General features: G+C 32.3%; 1 protein-coding gene across 1 annotated transcript in view; it reads left to right on the plus strand.

The window, feature by feature from the left end:
- The window catches only part of LOC106717413 (acetylcholine receptor subunit alpha-like), a 49,467-nt gene that overhangs the window by 15,218 nt on the left and 12,431 nt on the right, over positions 1–21,818 (plus strand). Inside the window, exons 2-4 of the mRNA XM_045679077.1 lie at positions 13,408–13,562; positions 16,905–17,085; positions 19,720–19,835. Coding sequence (XP_045535033.1) covers positions 13,408–13,562; positions 16,905–17,085; positions 19,720–19,835 — 452 coding nt within the window. The remainder of the gene's footprint in view (positions 1–13,407; positions 13,563–16,904; positions 17,086–19,719; positions 19,836–21,818) is intronic.

Genomic DNA, 21,818 nt, shown 5'->3' on the forward strand with positions numbered 1-21,818 from the left:
AAAATGTATCTGAAATTAAACCAAATATAACCCTAAAGCTAATTTTGTTCGAAAAATCTTTAGTGTGGATATAATACGATTACAATCACTTAAGACAGTAGAATTTTATTCAATCAAAAAGCACCTCTATGGTGCCTGTTTTAAGGTATTTTTCTGAGTAATTTAATCAGTAGGTCTAGTTCATATGAATGCAAGGAACGCGCCGAAGGGATTGAAACGGATTATGAAAAAGGTTTTCTGTTTTATCATATTCACTTTAACTTAAGCTATTGTAATGGAAAACATGACATGAATTCAGATTATTTGTTGTGTTTATTTTTATGGAAAATGACATAAAAAACCAATTACGTGAACCTGTATAGTTTTCTGATAAATAAAAATAAAATTATACCATGTAAAACTATTATTTCAATTAAAATATAATCAATGGTTGATAGGCACTAGGTTTAAAAATATAAACGCGTACCAAATTGTAGTAATCTTTATCGATAGTGTTGAAATGTACTTCGTGGAAATAAAACACTACAAATATGGAGAATAGAATTGAGTCAATTATGTGTGTGTTCTAAATAAACTGACAATTTAAAGATTTTTAGATTGAAAAATAGAAATATTTTCCATTAGCTAGCATATTTAATAATTAATTTTTATGTTTTTTCTTGGCAAAACTTGGGTGGTTTACTACAATAGTTTTACAACAATTTGTATATCTTATTTTATGCTTAATGTTGAAGTAAAAGTGGAAAATTCTCGAAGGAGAATGTCATAGCATAAATCAGAGCAGCGGACCTACGCAAAATATATTCATAAGCATGCATGCTTTGCAGTCGAATGAAAAGTCGGCTCTAACTCACGCTACAATTTAAACGGTGCATGTTCTTCTGCAACTTTTTAAAATTTATTTTAATTCAGCGTCGCATTTTAAAAGAAATTCAAGTTAAATTTTACATTTTTATTGCATAAAAGTGACTAATGGGCTCAGTATGTTTTACATTCAACTCTGATTATAAACAATTTGGCCAACTCTTATTATTTAATGTTTATTTTTAGGTTCTTTTAGAATTAAATTTCTTTTAAAATTTCATCTTATGTTATGTGTATATAAAACGTAGTGAATTCTATATAAATATATATATATATATATATATATATATATATATATATATATATATATATACATATATAGATATTTTTATTTCAAAGAAATGTCATAATGCGTCAAAATTCATTCATTTCGTATGTGTTATTTCAAACATATGACAAATCGATAGCAGATAACGTGAAAACAACCGCAGCTTTCTTCGAAATCTATATTTTACCAGCAGCCTCGGCTCCGTAAGCAAGCCTTTTACATCTATCGTTTGGGATTTTAGTATAGAATTTGACGAAATATTTCTGTTGCAATGGTAACGTTGGTAAAATATACAATCGTACGAAGTTTTATCTTTGTAAAAAGAAAATTATTCAGAATTATGAGAGAATAATAAACAAATAAGTACTTAATTTACATCTAGTCAACAAATCTTGCTCGCGTTAATGATAAAGTTATTATTTCCGATTACAAAGAGTAATAATATCATTTTTGTTATTAGCAATAATAATAAGTAGAGTCTAACCCTTTCTGTATGATTTTCGGTAAGCTCTGTATTACATTTAATTCTATTCTCGTACATATATTCAAGTTCAGGAGAGTAAGGAGGGCTACAGTAACTGTCTGTAGTCGTAGAACGTTCGTGTCATACTCAGTACGAGGGCACTTGTCCGCAGAGAGCCCGACGTCGCCAAAACATTCACGGAAATGTTTCATCTAAATGTTTCCTTCTCACCGACTCAGAATTCATAAACACACTTCTACTCAACTTTCAAGTGTTCTACATTACATAAATGATAATTTATGTCACTTCTCTTGTTTCAGTTTTGACTAAAATGGTAATACATAAAACAAACCTATTGTACATAGTTATGTTCTTTTCTGTGTAGCGCTGCAATGTACACCAATTACATATAACCTAACAGATTCCATCTTGATGCAATCAGTTAGACTTTTTTGTTATTATTTTACTCTGATTTTATAAAGCTGTCTACTATTTATATATATAAATGCTTATCAATGTTGTCAGTTGTGCAGCATGTTGCCTGTAATGATTTTAATTATCATTACATTAAGATATTATTACAACAATTCATTCATATTAAGCAGCAACATAAGCTGCTTGAAATATTTAAGACAATTCAGTTATGACGTCATAAAGCCCTACCATATTTCTTTTCACAAAATATTCTTTGCCGCCTTTTGTCTCTGAAAAGCTTGTCTTTATTACACATATAAATTTCTGGTTGGGAAAGAAATTGTTGTATCTGGATTATCTCACAATGAACGTACCACACTACTCTAGATTTTAGATATGTGGGGAGAACGAATGCGAGATTTAATGGAAGCCTTCCCTATGTTACAGATATGTTTGTCTTCTCGAATAAAATTCTATTCAAAGCTGTACTAAGGCGTCTAATTAGAACTTTGTACTCATATAATAGTTAGTTTTAGTGAAGATTTAATAATAAAACCTCAATAACAAATATAAGAATATGATCAAATTATCTAAATAATATTAGTAAGTGCCTATAAATTAGAGCTAGCCAACATAACAAAAATCTATGTACACGAATCTCTTGGTCTAGTAATTCACACCTTGTGTCGATATTTATCAGTCAATAACGTGTCTGCAAATCATTCGGTCCATGGGTATTGATGATCAACTTTTGCTTGCCCCATTTTTTATTAAAATTCTTTTTATATGTAAAGATGATATTATATGAAATATAAAAATGTACAAAGTGCGTGTTTTACAATAACCCATTGTATTCATAAGTGTTGCTATAAAAAGTAAGCCGGGTATAACGATTAAAATACACTTCCCTATTATTACTGTTCATTGTGGAAAAAAACGAGGAACGGGAAAAACGTAATGAAAATTCATTCCTATTTCAAAAGCCATTTTTCACACTTGTATTAATAAAATATATTTACAAATGAATGTAATATGATTAATTTTAAGGCTTGTAAGAAATTATTTAAATTAATAATTTAAACGTTACTTCATTTTTATTATGTTTAATAATTAAAAGAAGATACACGAATAAGGTGATAGTACAACAGAAATATTTTCTAAATAATTAACAAGTTTTCATGTATGTATTCGGTTAGTTTCCACAGACGAAACACTCGCACAAAACATATTGCCATCCTTATAATTCCCTTTGGAATAATAGAGATGACAAATGTGTGTGTGTACAAATGCTTTAGTACTGGAAAATTATATACCTGTAATTTTAATTAAGCTTTCTGATGAAGTTTTATATCAAATGGATTAAATGGATTAATTATTATTAATCTCAATTTAATTACTTAGCGGTACAATGCTTTTGCTAATTGGTTTCCAGTGATTTCAAAGAAGTGATTACAAAATTATACACAATACGGATATCAGTGTAGGTAGTTTATATTCTTACTAGCTGTCGCCCGCGACTTCGTCCGCGCTCAGGTAAAAAAACTTAATAGCGGTATAAAAATAGATAGTAGCCGATTCTCAGACTTATTGAATATGAATATAAAATCTCATAAAAATCGGTCAAGCCGTTTCAGAGGAGTTTCATTTCATCATGTCATTTGATTTTGAACAAATACAGAAAAATACAAAGAAATTAATTATGGAGTTTTTGTGTTAAAATACACTAAAATGTTTTGGTTCATTTTAGGATAAAATGTTTGTATTTTACTTAAGAAACATAAAATAGACTGAAGGTGAAAGTCTTGCTTGGCATACTTTTTAAATTGAAATGCTGTCGACCGTTTTTTTCATTACAGCAAAATTTTTCTTTATTAAAATCCCTGTATAACGAAAATGTTGTAACAAAAATAATCTGTTTCTATTTTAATGATTTTTATTATTTATAATTTTAATATACCTTTTATGTTGAGCATGAAAATTAAATTAAAATCTATAATTTATATAACTAAACCATTTTCTATTTTACACATATTTTTCTGTCATGAAATAAATACATACTATAAATTCTTTGAATATTTATTACTTAATTATGAAATTACTTAAAACTGCGTTAAATTTAAGATATATAGGTACTTTTAAAAAAGCGGACTTTTTTCATTTAAGTCCTTGATATGTCGATGGCTCCTACGAATCAGGGCCAATGTGCAAATTGACAACTTACAGGTGAGGCTCTCAAAGTTTTAACCACATAGGAAAAGATGCCGCATAGGCCCTTTTATTTTAGCAAAAAAACATGTTTATACCTGTAAATGTGCATTTGTTAACCAGACTAAGACGTAGTTTTTAACATAAAAAAGTAAAAATCATTAATTTGTTACTTTGGTCCTTATACATAGGACCCATCTAGGTCAAAAGGTTAAAAGATATATAACATAACGTTTGTGCATATTGAACTCTGTCTATATTTTGCGTTCATTTTGCACACCCGCATGAATGTGAATTAAACGTTAAACAAAAATACTTAACACAAGCTGTCGAATGAAATACTTGTCTCTTATATATAAAATTTTCGTGTCACATTGTTAGTTACCATACTCCTCCGAAACGGCTTGACCGATTTCTATGAAATTTTATATGCATATTCAGAAGGTCTGAGAATCGGCTACTATCTGTTTTTCAAACCCCATTAAGTTTTTTTTAATTGCGCGCGGACGGAGTCGCAGGCGACAGCTAGTTTGCCTATATAATCTTGCATTAAATTTTAGATTATACTATTGCTATAAAAATTATTAGTTACCTTATTTATATATTACAGTGTTATTTGATTTAGCTTAACTATATTTATAAGGAGACTTTACGTAAACTGTAGCCTTAAGTAATTTAATAGGCATAAGTATATAAAATGACAGAAAGAAGCTATTCCAAGTTATAAATGCAAAGAGAAACCCAACGGCGACAGAGAGAAGAAAAGGCGGGATGGCGACGACGCGGAGTGAAAAGAGGAACCTTTAATCTGAACGGACCTACTATCGCAGTAATTGGACAAAATATTACATCGTCAACGTCATTCAAGACATTCAAAAATTAGGTCGCGACCGCTCCGATACTTTGCTTCATGAGGAAAAAAGTTCAAAGTACTGAAGGCATATATTAGCTTTGCGTTTGCTGTTTCAAAGGAAACAAAGTTCTAAGTATGTACTTGAATTCTATGGATACATTTTGTAGTACCCGCTTAATAAACTTATTTTGCTACTGGGAACCGTTATTACCATAGTAAAAATTAGAACAAACCATTTTTTGATGTTTATTTGAAAGGATCTAAAAAGTCTAGATATTGTTTGGAATTATCTGGCTTATTAAAAATACCAGTAGGATTTTAAATGATCCAATCACATTAAGGAAAGTCGTATTAAAGTTAACAAAGAGAGCTGTCTCCAGTTCCCGTCGCTATGTATTATTGCGCGTCGACTCTGTTGTCTCCGGATAGTTTCCTGGACTTCTGAATAGTTCTTTACAACTTCGACCACAGTATGCGCTAGAGATTGACATCAAATTAAATCATTTCTAATTACTTTTACTTATAATTGTAATATAAACGAATATATAAGCATATACCAAAGGGAAAATTAAAAATTAATACATAAAATGGGACCCTCCAAGCACCATAATAATACCAAGATTAATTCGAAAAAAGTATACAACAAATGGTTTTTTTATTATTAGTCTAACTATGCAAATATTTTACAATTACCATAATGCATATTCTATTGTTTACACACAAGATCTTGGATTTCATTTTGTATTATTCTAACGTTACCTTTGGTTTGTTCCGGGTCTTTGTGTATTTCCCTAAAAGCTTCCGTTACTTAGTTCCGGCGTTTTATTCTAGAAAGAATATTTATTTCACACTTATTTTTTGATATTTTTTTTCGTGAAACGTCATTACTTTCTTACGAATTAAATAAGTAATCTTGCCTTTTTAATCCTACTATATAATATTATTAATGCGAATCTTTGGATGTATGGATGTATGGATGTTTGTTAGATGGTATTTCCAGATCTCGATGAAATTCGGTATAGATGTAGAACACAGTCTGGTAGAACACATAGGCTACTTTTGATCCCGGAAATGTTTACGGTTCCCGTGGGATACGTTTGATTTATATATTTATTCGATTACAAAGCAATGGTTCAACACATCTTTTTGAAATTTGGCACAGATAAAGAAAATAGTCTTGAGTAACACGAGATACTTTTCACCCTTTTTTTTTAATTTTGCCTAGACGAAGTCGCGAGATTTTTTTTGTAGGGTAGTTTTTTTATATATTCAAGACACAAACAGTTCATAACTTTATTAAAAAAGTCTAATTTTATGAAAAGCAAGACTTGAAGACAAGTTTGAGAATACTTTTCCAGTATTCTCATACTTGTCTTCAAGTTCAATACAACTTCATAGAAATAATATTTAATGATTTTGAATGAGGCACAGAATGCAATGTGGGTGTTGACGAGGCCGGCTCGTTAACGACACTTCATAATATCTGGAGAGCAATCGCTTCAGAACTGTTGAATCACCACTCGCCACTCGCTATCGACTCGCCGTATAAAAGAATTTGAATGTTTTAAATTTTAATTTTGCACGACACTTTAGCCGTAGTTTGAACTCACTTTTCTACTTTTTAATTTTCGCTTCAGCTTTTATCGACGTGGCTTCTACTAAATTAAAAATTTTCTACAGCGTTTTTACAAACTTTTTTTTGTTTGGAATATCATACTGGATAAATTACCATGTAAATTGATTAAACGTGAAATATTTTAAAGAGATTTTGTTAAAGCATAATATGACAATGTGACCAAAGACTATTTACTTCTGCAATGTAAGGGAAATATATACATTTGTTTTATAGTTTAAAAGAAAAATCTCAGTATAATTTAAATCGTATATTAACAAATTCGGACACAAACATTCTCCAACGCACTCACAACATTCTATAAAAAATATCATCTAAATATGTCCGGTGGTTTAAGAACTCACGGGGGACAAACATCATAAAGGGTATGCTGATATGAACTATGAACTCTATAATAATGCTTCCAGCCAGGATTGCTTTAGAATTCAAAGTACAAATCGAGAAATATATCAATTCTTAGAGAGAAATGTTTGGAAAAAAAGTTTTTATTTAAAACTAGAGGTCCGTCCTGTCTTCTCATGGATGGACATTTATTTTTAAAGATTTAAATAGAATGGTAAAAGAACTTTTGAAACTGGTTACATAGTTTGTTTTGAATTTATTCTTTGGATTTTTTTTCCATATAATATTAGTGTAAATTATAAAATTAAGTTTTTGTTGTTTAACATGAACTAAGTAAAAACCTAACAAACCCAAAACTTTTTATTATAATTTTTGAGCAACAAACGACTTTAGAACAGTTTTGCCAACTACAAAATTGTTTGTCGACTGTAAATAAATGAGAATCAAAATTTAGCGGCGTGCGGCGACCGCCTTGTAACGAACGGCGAATACGAATTATTCAAACAACTTGCCTCTGCAGGGCCGCATTAACAAGGTAAACTTCTCTTTACTCGAAACATTTCCGTACCTTGTGTTTGTTAACTTTGTTTCCGTGCATTAAATCTTATGTATAGTATAGTAAAATGTACAAACTTGTACGTATTGCAACGACAAAATAGCTTTATTTTCAAAATTTCGTACTTTGTACTATGGAGCGAAATAAAATGTAATTGTGAATAATTAAATAAAACATTACCACTTCTATATCATTCCGAGGAAGTATATAAAACAAAGTTGATATTACTCTAAGTAACTTAGTTGTAACTGTTAAAAAATATATCTGTAAATGTATAGTGTGTAAGATGCTAAGACTCGAAATAAGAAAAATCGTAATAAAATACAGGCCACCAACAATTTGTAAAAGTATTCTTGTGTAAGTAGGAAAACTGTGTTTTAAATTAATTTTGCATTCTACAGCGTATCGAGTTTAAGACCAATAAAGAATCTGTGAGACCTCACGTAGTTTCAGATAAAATCAACATTCTTTCCTCATTTTATTAAGTGTCCGACGAAATTACGCAATAAAAGATTGCCTCTGGACTACAGACAACACTTAAGATGTAATTATGATAATACTGGAATGAGACAAATCAATTGATTTTGTTTTCTCATTATCTCTTAATTAACGGAAAATCTTAAAATTGTAATCGTTATCTTATTGGTGAATTTTCCGTGGTTTGTAAAATCTTATATGATTCTATGAAATATTAATTCATACTTATATTACTCATCACCTATTAATACGTCGGTTACAAACACACTAATTTAAATATTTTTATTTAAAGTACTCTATAGAATACTTTATTTTCCATATAGATATAAATTGTGGTTTAGCCATCTCTTTAAAGTATTGCTTTTGTTTTAATAGTACTAACATTCAGTAGTGACTTTAATATTTCTTAGCACTATTTTATAAAAGAAACTGAATTGCTAAGAAACAATTTTAAACGAATATTATAGAGTCAACAAAGTTGCAGTGAAACGTTCGACATTGCAGGTAACTATTTGATTTCACGACTCACTCGACTCAAATATTAAATTCAAACAAGATTCTTTGAGAGGTTATGCAACTGTTTAAGAATTAATTTAGAAATTCCTTTCGCAATGCAAGAAGAATTATTGAACTCATATTTGACACGCTCGATTTGTTACGGTACCCATTAAAATTCATTGCCCCTCATATTCTGTATTAAAATAATTTCCTTCTTTAAATAACGTGATGGCGGACCAAATTTGAATTTTCTAAAAGCTGAATTTACATTACATTTATTCGAATTCATATAATGTAAAGCTAAAAAAATTTTACAAATCATTTTTTATATTACCGCCCACATAACATGGACTGTATTCTTAAAAGATAGCATTTATAAAGCAATTTCGTAATGTTGATTTTTATAACTCCAGGACTTGTCCGCTCTACTTTACGTTTTTTTACATACAATTTAGTTATTGTTTAGTCTTGGTAAATACTAATGTTAGCTGTGCATTGTACTTAAACAAAGTTTTCTTTCTTCTTTGTACAGAAAATTACACGTGACAATTTTTGCAGAACTAATATCGGAACAAAGCGGCAATTGGCTGCAAATAAAGGAGATAACGCGGCTTATGAATACACCGGAATGAAATATTAAATCCAAACAAGATCCTTTGAGTTATTTGCAGAACGTATTATGGTCTGAAAGTTGGTAGAGAAAGGTAAAAGAAATATTGTTGAGCAATATCGACTTTTACTTCTTTCAGTGCGGGAACAGTGCTATGAAATTTTACGGACACGAATGAACATTGTTTATGCGACAGGCTCCTCTAAATTCATGGTTCGGATAACTGGCAATAAGTCGCTTTAAATGTGCTGTTAAAATATAAAATGTTCTACTTATGTCGCGTAAATGTACAACTGAATTTTGTTTATTGCTTAGGTATTTTCGAGAGACAATAAGTTGCAAATAATTATTCTATTTTTGAAATTATAACAGAAGTTTATCTAACCACAGTTTTTAGTTAACAAAGCACAAATAAAACTAATAATTACTAATGATAAAAAGTACTGTGGTAAAAATATTCTGGATTCAATTTCTAAAAAGATTTTTTTTTTAATCAATAGTCTTTGTAAGTAGCACAGCCATAATTTAAACTTAAAAAAAAAATATTAATAAACACTACCATTTTATTTTAATTTTATCAGTTTGGTTCACTTTTTTTATTACAATACATTCGAGTATGCAGTATACGTCGTCCACTTTCCTTTAGGTTTTCAATTTACTTGTCGAAATGATTGAGAAAGGAAATACTTCCGTAGGGAATTCGACCGTTGCCAAGAACTTCATTAGAAGAGGGTCTTGCAAAATATCACAACTAAAGTTACATGAACCGCAACAAATCCACAGAACAACATTGCGAACTAAGATTAGGATTCAAGATTTTTATCGATACGATAGCAAACATTTTATGATTTCATAGTTTTTCATAAAAACGTTGTATCTAAACAATAAAATCTCACATTTTGCTATACAATAATGCTTACTTGGAAATGCGAACATTCTAAAAATCACTTTATAACAATAGGCATAAAATAGATTTTCGCTTACCAATTGTGAGCGTAGCATTCGGTATTCAAAACAAAAGGCGTGGGACTGTAATCCCGTTAAAATTGTCGAGCCGCGCGTAGCTTTGAAAAACTCCACGCGAAATTGATCTCTCGGAAATGAAAAAAGTACGACGTTTTCTAGGTGCGGCGTAGTGTTCGTTCAACTGGCATATGGCAGAATTAAATTTGCTTCTAACTTTTATTTAGTAAACATAGTGGATAATACTAAGAGTATTTATAGGCTAGAGATTATAAAGTACATAATTTTAGAAACATAATATCAATTCGAAATATTCTGATTTTTTTTTTAACTTTACACGGTATCTTTTAGTTTTTTTTTATGATCACTGTGTAAAAACATATTACACATATATACTTGATAGTAATTCATCACTTAAAGTAAATTATGTCAAAGTAATACTTACGTAAGCCGCCCGTAGCACCTCGTGCGTAAAAATAAATTTTTGAAGAAGAGAAATGTGTTATCTCAACGTCAAAACATGTAAATTCATTCCCCGATGATATTGCAAGACGATATCGCTCGGTTCCTATACTCGTATTAAAAAAAAACTCAAAGCTTAAATTTAAAAAGCTCTCGTGATAATTGATAAGCATAAAATAAGTGGGTGTTAAATTTTTTTAAATGTATTACTTTACTAGTACCGTATTGGAACTTGTTCGAATAAAAGCAATAATATACGATGGTAGAGAGTAGTAGAGGCTCAGAATATGAAAATGTTTGTATATTAACACCGATAAGCCACGATCGATCGAATGTTAGCAATTTTAGATTACATAACTATAGCGAATACTATATGACTTGCATTATCAAACAATTCCTTACTAAAAGAAAAAGGTGACGTCATCATTCTGGTGAAATTATTTTCAAACGGTAACAATATTTGCGCTTACTGAAAATCTTTTTTGTTGAACGGATTATGAAATAAACGTGAAATGTTTTACGAAAGCTTGCAATTAAAATTCAAACACTAGTTCTAAAATTACAATTAGTAAAATTACAAAACTACTGAGTCAATGTTTCGGTTTGTTTTTTTTGATACACTTTCTACAATGTTTCAATGAATTTCCCTTAAAATGGATTTCATAACGGAAGCGTTTCGGTTAATGGGCGAGTCGCTCTCAAGGACTTTTGTAGACAAGTATCCTTTTAAAGCTGAATAGGGCATCCATTTAAACACGAATAAATATTAAACTTCATTTTTGAAAAAAATCCCTAAAATTGCTAACTCAGAATTAAGAGAAAACATTCCTTTAGTGGAGTTTTTTATAGCTCCTTTAATATTTAATTAAAAAGTTTGGTTGTGGCATTTATATTCTTGAATCTAACATTTTAAATTGAGTTAATTTTAAATTCTTCGTTGCCACCAAATATATTATACTTTACTAAGTCGAAATTGTATCGTTTATTGACAAAGCAATTGACGTTGTGCTACATTTAAAACATCCAAAGTTTTCACTGTTTGAGAACTTTCCAAGAAAGCGTAGAATCATGTTGGAAAAAAAGAATGGCAATGTAAATGTAATCTTATCGTTGTTGAAATAAATTTGTTTCTAGCTAACACTGTTAAAAGGCTTTATCTGGAAAAATTACGCGGCTGCCTTCTGGATGACTCATACATGATTCATGCTATAAGCTTTTCGCTTAGTAATGCGAACTTAGATCTCACGTTTTTGGTATTTGACATAAGAATATTTTGTTCAGTTTCTAACCTGTTTTTATCGACATACATTATAGGCAGATATAATAATCGTTATCCGTTTATAAGGTGTCAAATATGACAGTGGTTTCCTTTATGTATGAAAGTTTGTTCATTTAATTTTAAGAATTAACTTAGAGCTGAGAATTGTTTTCTATTTAAAATTATTATTGGAATACTTAACTAACTTAGAAATAGTTAAGAGAATTTTCCAAGCTATCAGAACAGAACAGAATAATAACACTAGAATCTTACAATTTAAAAGTCAAATTACGTATTTTAGTAAACCTCATACATAAATATCTCGATTGTTGTAAAATTCAACTTTTAATAATGAATAATAAGCTTTTGTTTTAAGCAAAACAAAACAGTTATGATTGCACAAATGTACCAAAAAGTACAGCAAGACAGCAATGCATCGGAGTACGGTCGTTGTTCCGACTGCACGCGACTGTACTCACATTCAGCAACAAAACAAAGCGACTCTCAGAGTAATCCTCTTAAAATATTCGGATATACTCGCTTTTTGCGAGAACACTCCGCGACTTTGCTTACGAGCTCGGAGAACAAAAAGAATGTGTAGTTTTGGCAGGTCACAATGCTGCTTTTGTACTTGTAACTTAGGCTGTATCCTATCGCAATCATAATGAAGTGCTCAGAAACGAAAAGTAGCACCAGTAGTAGAAAAATTGAGAAGTAAAAACTTAGTGGTACGGGCATGTAGGGAGGAAGAATCGTATATGGCAACGAGACGTTAAGTATGAGTGTGGAGGTACACCGGTAGAGGTAGGCCTAGGAAGAGATGGATGAATTGCGTAAAAGGTGACATGATTAAGAAGGCCGTGACGTGAATACTAAAAATTACTCAACCATTTCTTTAAACCTATTTAAGCACCCTTCCAGTCTTTTCATTTCATGCTATACATGTCTATCGATATTGTACTGTGCAATAAATTAATACATATAAATATTACATACATTTTCGTGGCTTACATTGTATAATATATCGATATACACGTGGGTATCGCTTTTGTTGTCGAGTGACGTTATTAACGAACCGCGTAAATACTGCGGTTTATCGTACGTATGATAGGATTGTTACATGCTTGTAACTATAGTTTATTGATTATATCCAAAAGCTTACATGTTGAATAATAGTTGTCTTGTAGACTATAGTATTGGTTTGCATTTATGAAGGATTTTTAAAACTTTACATTTGAACTCTTTACTTTATAAAAACGTTTTCAGAATTTTGTAAATCAAATCACTGTTTCTGCACATCAATATAAATTATTAAGTACTGTTCGTGTATGATTTTGGTCCAACTAACAAAATATTTTTCTCAGATGTATGGCCTTTCTATGTAATGGTCTTACCATTTAACCTCCTGTCGCCTTAACGGTTGACTGATTTCGAAGTTTGAGGTATCACTTGATACATATTATTTCTCAGACTGTAACTGGAGTACAATCAGGCTCTTTTTTAAGTGAAAACCGGTTGAAATTTCCAATTTTTTGTTGCAGAATTTAAAGAACCAGATAATGACGACCAATCTGTGGGTAGAACAGTCTTGGTACGACTACAAGCTGCGTTGGGAGCCGCGCGAGTACGGCGGCGTGCACATGCTACACGTGCCATCAGACCACATCTGGAGGCCCGACATCGTGCTCTACAATAAGTGAGATATAAATAATCTCATTATAAATTATAATTTAAAATTTATTTAAAATCAATGCCTTTCTAGTAGCAGTGTGTAGTGTCTATAATATCTTCAACAAGCGACATTATATTTTGTAAAATTAACAAGTCATAGACGTGGAACAACTTTTAAAAGCCAGATGGGAAGAAAGTGCATCTGGCACTACTTACAACTAAGTACTTTCAAACTTATTATATAACTTCCTAACATAACGAGACCTAATTAATAAGTGTTTGTAACCTATTTTTCGCACGACACAGAGTGAGAAAGAAGATACGATTTTAATCAAAGAGTTTTCAAGCTGTCTATTGTTTTTGCGCTATTTTTCCATCAATCATTTGGAACGTACAAATACATAGAAAAAAATGTAGTCGTATTTATTTTTATAAATATACTCAATATGTTAATAACAGCATTGCTACTAGAATGGTATTAAAATTGGTTTAATTTAATAACAATTAAAATTTATGTCTCTTAAATAATACAATCTAACTAAACAACACTCAAACAGCACGTAACACTGTTTTAATTTACAATAACTCTAAACATTACATAAACTATTATAATTAACACAAAAGTAACTAGTACCATTAAATATTGTCTAAAAACTAATAATTATTATATCTAGATATGATCCAGACTTCTTGTGAAAAGGTTGGTAAGGAAATTCTCTATTGCAAATATTACATAATATTGCTTATGTGTTTTTTCTAAAACATCTTTTACAGAATACAAAGAGTTACTCATTTTTAGGATATTCATTAAAGTATATAATGTCAAACTAACTGTACTTTTAATATTCCATTTAAAAAATCTCTAACTATTGGTGAAGTCTTAACAATTTCAACTTTAATAAAATAGTAGTAATGAGTATTGATATAGTTAAAATAAAACATTACTTTAACAGCAAAAAATTGGTAGTAAAAAGTTAGTCTAACATTAAAATATATTTTAAAAATAAGCTTTCTGGGGACAAAAAACAGAAAGAGCTAAGATTCGCACAATAGCTGCTTTCAGGCATATACTGTCTATTGTTCGGGCAAAGCCGCTGTACCCGGTGAAAACTGAATCGCGAATTTCCGATTATCTTTGGCTTACAGCGAAATATTTTTGTTATCGCCCAAAGAAAAGGTAACAATATCAATTTATTATCAATTTCAAATTTATACTGAGGATTGTTGTTGGATCAACTTTGTTTAAAATATACAGAAAACCATTTTTCCACTAATGCGGAGTGAAAAAGTAAGAGGACAATTTTTTTAGTCATTCAATATTTAACTCTTTTTGTTATGTTATATTGTTGAACTTAATTCATCTTTCCATGTACCTACATGAAAATTATTAAATACAATACGATATAAAGCGTTTGCGACCGCAACTACGACATAAATGGGTAAATCGACTCGTAAACAGGACACTAGGGAGCAGAACACAATAGTTCTGTGCACTGCTTTCATGTTGGACGCAGAATTGAGCAATTGACACTTAGATTTTGTGAGGAACTTTTTATCTGCATATAATAATTTCAATCTAAATAAATAAAATAATTAAATGCAAAAAAGCATCACTTCTTTAATTAAAACAATCAACTTTAGCGAAAGTTAAGCGGTTTTTTTATAATTACAAAATTGAAAAGTATAATATGTAAGGTAAAATTTATTTAAGAATTAAACGTTATCATTATTCGGTTTGTACGAATTCAAAATTAAATTTAAGATGGCACGTCTCGGCGGTCTAGTTCACAAATTCTGTGATCCTCATAAAAGCGGGAAGCGCTTAAAACTTGGGCGCGATAACATTCGTAATAACAAAGTTAGCAGCAGGATGTCGCGCTTTAATATAATACGCCGGGAATTTGCTCTGATATAATTAGATAACCGGCCCCTTTGAACAAAGATACGAACATTCATAGTTTAGTACTGTATCATCATAAATGGGAATGCAGAAATAAGATATTGAAAACATAAACTGCCGCACTTAACGTTTATTTCTGAGATTAAAATCCCAATATAAAACGTATTTTTATCATTCTTTTGTCAAAAATAACGACAAAGTTTAATAAGCTCTATTTTTTACGAATTATAGAAAAAAAATCACAATTTAAGAGCTTTTCTGAAAATAATAAATTGGCGGTATTGTCCCTTGCTGACCGCAGCTTAATTGAAGGCATTAAAAACCCATGGAAACATTTACACCTTTTTATTACTATCCTTTCCCTTCCGTCCTAATAATTTAAATTGTTTTCCCCTATTGTTAAAATTTAATCACATCACGAAGTGTATTTTAAAATTTCTTCGCTGTTTTTTTCTTTTCTCCCTACATGAAGCTTATTTATTGATAACTTTATGTGCAAATTTATTTAATGAATCCCGTTGGAATTTACCATAGTTATAGAAAATAGGCTACTAATAAAGTTTTTTTTATTCCGCGACAGCTAGTCTTTTATATGTACAGACTCAAGTACAGAAAAACTTATTTGAACCAGGAAAACGTTAAAGTATTTTCAGTCAAGAAATTACATAGTATTGCAGTGATATGAAAAATGTAATTAGAACTGTTCAAGATTCGCTTTGTAAGGGATATTGGGGTCCAGTTGTCGTTGAGTTATAAGGCGACATTCATTTCGTCCTGTCCGCAGACTACGTCGTCCTCAGACGGACTTTGATAAACGATTTGGTCGACTCTCGTTATTCATTTGCGACATCTCCGCAACCTGTGCCTACTCTCCTAACGTCCGCGACTTGCTTTTACTTAATCCCTATTTTTGTTTACCTACTTTTGATTATAGACGTTATGGAGTAATTATGTAAATAACAAAAGAGGAAAGATTTGTTTATTCTAATAAATTGTGGACTATACTCCAATACATAATGATGTCAAATGTCACAATATAACAACTATACGAACACCTAGTAAATTACAAAGTATTTATAACTAAATACTAAAAAGTAAGATTTAAAACTTAAAACAATTAGCAGATAAAACAAATAGCGCGTTGTAATTTTTATACACACCACAATAGAATTTAAATATATTTCACACAATGTTACGCATCAAGATTGATTTCAAATTAGTTAGAACTTGTATGAATATTAAATGAATAATTTAATCTGAAATATTTATCATCATAAATGTACACAGTGCATACACGGTAGTAAGTATAAACATTACAGCAACAGTGACACGTACAGATATCTCATAGGCACTCAACAATCTCGCAAATGACATCGTCATAACCAACGACGGCGCGACAGTACACACGCCACAAGCGGGGTCCTCATAGAGGCCTGTGCCGCTTGTAAAAATACATTAACATTGCAGTGCCGACGGCAACTTCGAGGTAACGTTGGCGACCAAGGCGACCATCTACCACCAGGGATTAGTCGAATGGAAACCGCCCGCAATTTACAAGTCCTCCTGTGAAATAGACGTGGAATATTTTCCGTTCGACGAGCAAACGTGCGTCCTTAAGTTCGGTAGCTGGACGTACGACGGATTCAAGGTAAATGTGCGTGCGCCGCCGCCCCGCCCCGGCTGACCGCTTTGTTTGTCCGCAGCGCCGACGGCAACTACGAGGTGACGCTGATGACCAAGGCCACGGTCTACTACAACGGCATGGTGGTGTGGCAGCCGCCCGCCGTCTATAAGTCCTCCTGCTCGATCGACGTCGAGTTCTTTCCTTACGACGTGCAAACCTGTGTGCTTAAGTTAGGCAGCTGGACATATGACGGCTTCAAGGTGACGCCCCGCTGTACGCCGCTTGGCGCAGGGCGCGCGGGCCGTAGCCTAGAGCCCGCCGCCCGCCCGATGTCCGTGCAGTAGCTTGTCCGCTCGAACGTAACTCGTCGTGTATTGTCTTACTTTGTCCATGTGGTATATTACTGGCTCTCCGCGAGCGCGCGGCGGCTGCAGCCAGCGCAGAGCGCACGCCTATCCCGGTTGCACGCTCTCCGCTCGCTCGCCCTGCCGCGTTTCTGCTCTGTCATGTTGCAACTTTACTATATCTATTGTGATGATGATGTTGTAATATGTGGAGTAGCAGCATATCTACGCGCGTGTCCACAAATGCTCCAGATAAAGACTCGGTCGGTTCCACTTAGTTCGATCGGCCCTCCTCGCTCGACACGGAAAGGTATAAAATTTTAATGCCAGGTGATATGGGATGCAACATCACTCGATTCTATCCCTCCCGACATGTCCCGCCCCGGCTGGGCCGCGCCGCGCTGACTGCTGACTCTTATTAGCTTCTGGAAAACTATACATATTGAATCAATGATGATATTATATGGGTAAATATATTTTTCTATATTACTAGTTTAGTATTGAGTTTAAGAGCGCTGCGCGGTGCGGCGCCAAACACCACACCTCTTCCTAGCTGGCTCCGCTCGCGTCACACAACACACCACACACACGACCCTCCGGTGCTTGCTGCATGCTCCTCTTGTTTCTGCACTCAACTCACTGCACGTATCCGGCTTGTGTGATCCGGTTGCATTCCTGATCACATTGCGAGCCTCGGTTCCTGCCCCGGTGCACACAGCCTCACACGACACCTTCACGACACCAGGTAATCAGACTACACCGCGTCACACAAAATTACTTGGACACTTCCGAACATAAATTGATACCATCGTTCATATTTTATACCTTTCCCTATTAGCGATTCTTTAGTGGCTGTAAGAATTTGGTGTCACTGACCATTGCATGATATCTTATTAACATAACAATGATAATTCAGATACAGTCTAACTCAAATTCAAACATGGAGTCCTTAGTGCACACAGACCGAATTAGATGTTGAAAGTAGTGGCTGTTTCGTCGACGGAATTTACACGTTCAATCGACGAAACCCTTTTAAATTGCATGTAAACGCTACACTTTAGAAAGTCAACGCTGATGCCAAAACCATGCACATCAACTAACTAATAATTTAAAAAAAGATCCTAAATAATGTTATGTATTTGGCATGATGCGCATGGCTGATGTGCGGCACACACACAGCGCGGCGGAGCCGGTATTCCGATCTCCTCTGTTACTTGTTTGTGACAAATCGCAGGGAACAGACGGCCACGTCATTTGTTACCAGACAGCAATTAAAATCTCCTTGCGATTGCGTCAGAGTCCGATAAGAAGACCGACTCCCGATTCACGTTCACCAGAATATCCGGACTTTCATACATAGGTGTGTTACTAAAGTTTACGAGTTGTCATTACTTCGCATGAATTGACATTATTGTTGTTGTCTTCTTTGGTAATAAATGTTTTAAAAGAGTGGCCTTAAAACTTTATTAATTAATTGTTTTAGATCGTTTTGTCGACACAGGTACCTACTTGGCACACTCTGTGGTATGGTTTAGTCGTTACATCGTCTTCTAAGGACGTCAGTTAACTGCTGTTGAGTTTTAACTGCGCTCGAGTTTGATTTAGTGTTTTAGACCAGATGGTGTTTTTGATGTGTGGCATTCTAGCATAGGTTCACATTGTGTGGCAGGGTGCATGTCTCGAGTTTAACTAATGATTTTTATTCACAATAAAACGCGGTGTTTTAATAAATTAAACTAATTTTAATGAATAAATCTATTTATTTGCATCGGAACAAAAACATTTAAGCGTTTTGTTTGATTTATAAAAGCAAGAGTTTAATTACATATTTTTGTTCTATGCAAATATGTAGAGAAATAAATTGCATTGTTACTCGCCTGTCTTCTAAAGCAAACAGTTAAAAGCATTGCCAAATAAATTGTGTGTTTTGTATGTTTTTTGTGATTGTCGATGTTTTATATTTAATGATATATACTTTAGTTTTAATACGTCCTTTTGTGTGAACTATTGATGAAATATTCATTTACTTAATCAATTTGCATAACAAAATTAATCATCAAACGAAATTAAATAATTAATTTAATTATTTTTGGCCAATTTCCAAGAAAATATTTTGCTTTTTTTATCTATAACTTGACAAAAGATGTCTGATACGAAAATATTGTAAACGATATGTTTTGTTGTCTACCCTGATAAAGTCTCAATTATAAAAAAATACATTTGTTTTGTTGCAATTTTGAATGATGTTGTATACTTACTTATTTTAATAACAACATAAAGTACTGAATAATGTTTGTGGAGTACTCGTGTACAGGTCGATCTACGGCATATGGACGAACAGGCCGGCAGCAATGTGGTGTCAGTCGGAGTTGACCTCTCGGAGTTCTACATGTCAGTTGAATGGGATATACTAGAAGTACCCGCAGTCAGGTTAGTTACTCGTTTTTAACATGAATTCGACTTATATTACTGTTTTAATACTACGTAACGTACTACTAATAAGTGTAAACTTAATATGAGTAATCAGTGTTGAATCATTAGTATTAATGTCTGAAGAAGTATTCTTTAAGGACAGAGTCTGAGTGTCTGCTGTGTTAATTACTCTTATAAATAATAATTTATTAATGAGAGAATACTCAAGAAAATCATGTGATTTGTAATCAATTACTCGTATATGTGACAGCTGTAGTGGAATTTATTCAAAATTTTATATAACACTAGATAACACTAGCTGTCGCACGCGACTCCGTCCGCGCGCAGTTAAAAAATGGGGGGGGGGGGTTATGAAAAATAGATGTTGGCCGATTCTCAGACCTACTGAATATGCTCACAAAATTTCATGAGAATCGGTCAAGCCGTTTCGGAGGAGTACGGGAACGAAAACTGTGACACGAGAATTTTATATATTAGATTTACAGCTAAATGTAGTTATGTTTGCCTTTATATCTAGGTATTATTACACTGGTGTATTTTCACTTAATGGTAACACGATTATTACATGTTGCGTTAGTTGCGTGTTCATTTTCTATTATGCTGAATTCTTTGCAATTTTGATAACGCAAACGGACTACAATGGACAATAAAAAAGTACTGAATTCTCGGCAAAAATCCTACAAAAGAATCTCACATGTCTCGGATATAAACGTCATTGATTCGCGCATTATCCATTATGAAGCTCAACAAAAGATTTGCGGCCTTTCAAAGACAATTTAAACACTCCCTACACTAACCGCTGGGTACAATTACGATGGATTTGTTGAGAAAGCTTCGTTTTATTTTACAAAATAGGCGCGTTAACAAATAATAAAAAAGTGTTTTTTTACGAGATATGTCTCAAAAAATGTACATATTATAATTATGACATGTGTTAATTATGGTAATTATGACAATATGACATGAACGTGACAGATTATTTGTACCTATTTATTATTTTATTGTTACAAAAGATGATGATTTTTTTTTGTAATGAGTAGTTTATTTAATCTAGATACAAATAATTTTAATTTTGAATTATTTAAGTCGAATGTAAATCTTTTCAATGTGCTAAGTTTTGACTGTGGCGTTGCCCAATTTTAATCAACTCCAGCTGGGTACAAAGTTTTTATCAATTAAATTTCTAACACGATCCCAGTTCGTTTACGCACTTAAAAGAGATTTTTATTCGAAGAACAATAAAATTAGAAAAAAAAAATTATAATAATTTTAGAAAAAGATACGTAATTTTATTTAGTTCGGTAGTTAAAAACTTTTCTTTTATAACATTCAACTTTGTCTTGTCTGTTGGAAAATTGATCTATAACTAATATCCGTAATGTTTATAATTTGTTTACGACAAGACTTATAATGAAAGCAACCTAATCTTCAGTGTTACGGCAATATAACAAAGTTATTCCTGTAGTGTTATGTCCCACATAAAAGTTAACCACTTGTCACACTCATTACGGCCGGACTATTAACATGGACCGTACCGGAGATACTTGTAAACTTATCTATATTACTACAGTAGGATTTAGTAACTAACTTTTAAACAATCTGAAACACAGATAATTAAAATAAAAGTAACAAATAGGTGAAGGTAGAAGTTAAGCTTCGTGGTATTCAATCAGTTCTGAGAAAACGCTACGGCATTAGAGATAAAGTCAAACTGCCGAACTCAGAGTAACTCCATGTTCATTGAGGACATCCCTTAATGTAGTTTTTGAATGAAATGTGTATACACACTATTGGGACTGTTAACGACTGTTAAGAAACGAATGTTTCGGAATATCGTAATCGATGTTACTTAAAGTTTAGTACATTTATAACATACAGATTTTATGTGCACAAAAATGCTTTAAATTTTATCGTATTATACAAAGCGATAAAATGCATGAGCGCTTAGATGCTCATGAAGTAAAGTATCTTCAAAACGTT

The sequence above is a fragment of the Papilio machaon genome, chromosome 8, assembly GCF_912999745.1.
Source record: "Papilio machaon chromosome 8, ilPapMach1.1, whole genome shotgun sequence".
Lineage (NCBI taxonomy): Eukaryota > Metazoa > Arthropoda > Insecta > Lepidoptera > Papilionidae > Papilio > Papilio machaon.